The following is a 3,977-nucleotide window of genomic DNA, read 5'->3' as shown; positions in this document are numbered from 1 at the left end:
CCATTGAAAGTAATACTGGAGAGAGTGTATTGCTTGGCTTTTAATCCTATGGAATGGAGAAAAAAGATCAGGAATCGGAAGAAAGATGTAAAGAGGGGCATCATGGTGACTTATCTTTGAGGATTTGGTTCTAACCAAGGTCCATAACGCCATGTGATCATTTAACCAATATCACCAAGTGTGATAAAGTTTTTGTTGTTGTTGTTGTTATAATATAAAAAATTAAAAAAGGACACAAAAATAAATGCTTAATCAACAAATGTCTTCTATCATATAATCTACGGTTCAGGGTACCTTATTCAGGATGGTCTTTACCATTCCTCTCACTAAGAAAGAAATGTGTTACATCTGCTTTAAGTTGTAAAAAAAAAGGAGCTTTTGGTCTCAGTAATTTGACACGTAAGAAAGTGCTATTTCGAGGAAGCGACAAGGCATGTCCTTTGGAACTCATTGTCTATAGCATTTGCCAGCACGTTATCCCAACAAAGAAATGGCCTAGATCAAAATGATCCAATACCAGCATAGTGATCTTAGGTTTTTCATTTTTAGCCCTTGAAAACTGAACTCATATCATAATGGTATATGCTACTTTTAACTTAGTGAAAAGGCATTAGCCACACAGTATATAAAGCAACAGAGCTTCAGTAAAGCCTAATAATAAGTGAATCTCTGTGTGACCTACTGGATTTTTCAAATTCATAAATCTAAACAGCACTACGGGGTCTCATTCTTTCCTAAGTTTCCCCATAAAAAATTGTATACTTTCAACTAAACAAACACAGCTCATCAAAGATAGCTGGAAAAGAAAGAAGCATCATGCATCTAATGTCTTTGCAAAAAAGTATGCAAGACGACCAACCTAGTTAAAGTCAGCACCCGCTCCCTTTCGTTTGAGTTCTAAAGCAATACGTTCATTCTCAAGCTTCATTCTTTCATTCTCCAGCTTCAACTTTTCCAACTCCCGCTCCTTTTTCTTACTAAACTTCTGCCACTTGAATCTTTGTTTCTCCAGCTCCAACATCTCGACCTGAATTTGTAGCTTTTGCTCTTCTAACTGAAGTGAACGAGATTCAAACCATTGCTTCTGTAACCATGGTGAACTCATTTTCTCGGGTGCAGCTTGATTGACATCAGATTGAACCATATGAGGGTATGAACTTTTGTTATACTCTTGGCTGTTTAAAGCACTGCCAAAAGTAGCAGCATCTTCATGTCCTTGCCCTGGTTTCGATCTCTTCATAGGTCGCCCCGCTTCCCCATAGACTCCTCTACTATCTGCATGAGTAGCATAATTCTCCTCAAAATCATCATGATCATCAGTTTCCACTTCTAGATCATCTTCATCGTGATCATCGTGATGAGACCTTCTGACATCATCACTGTCATGATCATCTCTATTTCTATGAGCCAACTGAAGTGATCGTTGCAATTCCAGATCATGGGGTAAATGCAACCTGTTACAATTATGGTAAGAACACATCTCTTCATAGAACAAGTGTTTCGAGCTCAATATTTTTCGAACTTCATCTTTTTCTTTCTCAGAAAGATAATCTATCACATCCAATAGAGAAGGATTCTCAACAACCTGACAAGAAGTTCCCCGGCCTAGCATATCATTAAGCTTTTTGTACCTTTTATTGAGATCATTGAATTTATCCTCACACTGCTGAGGTGAAACACGATAACCTCTTTCAGCCATGACCTTGGAAACTGATTTCCACTTCCCTTTTTTCTGTAGGACTGTAATTTTTCTCCTTGCGCCACCACAGTCGGATGTTGCATCTTCACCTATGTAAGAAACAGCCGTTATCAGAAGTCTCACCATCTTATCAGTCCACTTCACCCTCTGCCAAGGCGACCCCTTTTTCCCTCTACCTCCTTCATGATGACCATCAACACCTTCCTCAGCAAAGCTTTCATCACTTGGAGAGTTCTTGTTTCTATCTCCCTGACTAAACTCAGTCATTGCAATTGTTTGATCACAGTTCTGCAAGGTTCCCATTGTGAGAGGAAAACCATCATGAACTGAGGAATGCACTGAAGGCCCTTGGCAAGGATGAGTTTGATGTTGACTCATGGAATGAGGATGATGCCCTTGCCGATGAACCCTCATTGATCCAGGCAGATCAAAACCACCAAAGGAACTCCCACCCTGAACCATACCTCCCTGAGACAAATTCCCTTCCATTGCTTCTCAGTTCTCACAAACAATAAAAACAGATCGAAACCAATGAACCCACTTCACATCCAATTCTACTTCACAAGCATTTTGAAGTGCTAAAGATACAAACATCAAAATCACACAAACCCATATTTACCCAATCTTCCAATACATGTTCTGAAACCCCAGCTATCACTCTAGATTTTCAAGTGAAAACAGCACCAAATCAAACTAGAACAGTACAACCCTTCTCCAAAACATCATTACATGCACCAAAATTCCCAACCCACATCATAAAACTCACAAGGTCCCACCAAAATGCTAAAATCACCCCAGCAGAATAAAGAACAAATTTTGAACATTCACAACAAAAGCCAAAAACCTTTAAGAGGCTCACCGGGGAAGAATATAAGCAACTTCTTGCTGAAAATCTGCAAAAAATTTGACACTCCAAAAGCAAAAGATTGGACCTTTTTTCTCGAAATCAAGTCAAGAATCCGAAACAAAAACAGCTACAAAAAGCTGCTCCTTAACTGAAGAAGTGCGGCAACAAACGAGGAAAAAAGGAGTAAAATGGTGAAGAAAAGACAAGGGTTGGTGTTTTGTGATATGTGCAAGTTACTATGCGACCACGAAATATATTTATATATAAAGACAAGGGTTACTAAGGACGACAGCGATGAACCCTTAAATGGTTCAATGTATGAAAAGATGTTGTGGACCAAGGAAAGTGTATATTTTTGTTTCTTTCACCGTAAAGAAAAAAAAATAATATTCAGTAATAAAATTAAAGTTAATAATTAAAATTAAAATTTCTTTGAAAGGTATTATATTCAAATTAAAATGGTCAAAATTGGTTACAATTGGTCATTACGGATTCGTGTAACATTTGATTTAAAAATATTGTATTTTTTTTTGCAGATAATATTTTAATTTGCTAATTTATTTACGTTAAATCCGTAGTGGGTCGGATTGACCCACCAATCTACCTACTTAATCTTATTTTATTAAAATTTAATTTTAATTTTATAAAAAAATATTATTATTATTATTCTTAAAAAAATTATTTAAATTCTTTATTTTCAAAATTAATTAAACACTGAATTTTGTTTTAGATTTAAATTATAAAAAGTTTGTAATTTTTTTATTTAAAAAAATTGTAATTGAGTCAACAATCAATCCATTTATCCACAACCTGTAATGGATCGAGTCGGATTCGAATTTTTCTGACTCACTAATAAATAAACGAGTTGAATTGGTTCACTTAATAATCAACCGTGATGAATCGGATTGGATCAGGCTGAATTGGATCGGATGACTCGTTTTGACCGCAAAATCTTTGATTCTACCTTTTTGTTTCTAAAATATCTATTTGGTTTAACTTTTATCTCTAATGAGCTTAAGTAATTCTTTTATTTGTTAAACTTTATTCAAAAGTATAAATATGATATGAGATTCGCAATATTTTTAATAAATTTTAACTTTAAAAAAGTGGTTCAAAATGTGTTCAGGAGTATATTTTAGTAAATTCCCAAGAGTTAGTGATTTCTTTTCAACTGAATAACTTTTATATTTTCTTTACTCCATGCATTTTTTTTTCTCTTCTCTTTACCCAATACTAGCTAAAATGTGTTTTTTCATATCTGCATATCTCATGAATCGTGAATCTTGGAATGATAATCCTCAGAAAAGACTGAAAATATGTTTTGATGGTCGTAAATATTATTAATAGTATTTAATAAGTTTTTTGGATTTAAATAGTGACTGGGTATATTTATCATAAATTATAATCATGCACTGTAATAAATTATTTAAT

The 3,977-nt window shown here is 34.7% G+C and overlaps 1 protein-coding gene across 2 annotated transcripts; it reads right to left on the bottom strand.

Moving 5' to 3' along the window:
• Positions 1-514: 514 nt before the first annotated feature.
• Positions 515-2,842, bottom strand: LOC106766681. Of its 2 annotated transcripts, XM_014651513.2 has the most exons (2): positions 2,559-2,842; positions 515-2,167 (listed from the first exon to the last, which is right to left on the bottom strand). In XM_014651513.2, exon 2 carries the CDS (start codon positions 2,159-2,161, stop codon positions 860-862), a length of 1,302 nt encoding a protein of 433 aa, XP_014506999.1. In that variant the 5' UTR covers positions 2,162-2,167; positions 2,559-2,842; the 3' UTR covers positions 515-859. The 2 variants fall into 2 exon arrangements, with proteins under 2 accessions (XP_014506999.1, XP_014506918.1); XM_014651432.2 differs by having other exon boundaries at positions 515-2,841.
• Positions 2,843-3,977: the final 1,135 nt, after the last annotated feature.

The sequence above is a fragment of the Vigna radiata genome, chromosome 1 (assembly GCF_000741045.1).
Source record: "Vigna radiata var. radiata cultivar VC1973A chromosome 1, Vradiata_ver6, whole genome shotgun sequence".
NCBI lineage: Eukaryota > Viridiplantae > Streptophyta > Magnoliopsida > Fabales > Fabaceae > Vigna > Vigna radiata.
Note: the sequence above shows the minus strand (reverse complement) of the source record. Positions and strands in the feature narration are given on the sequence as shown.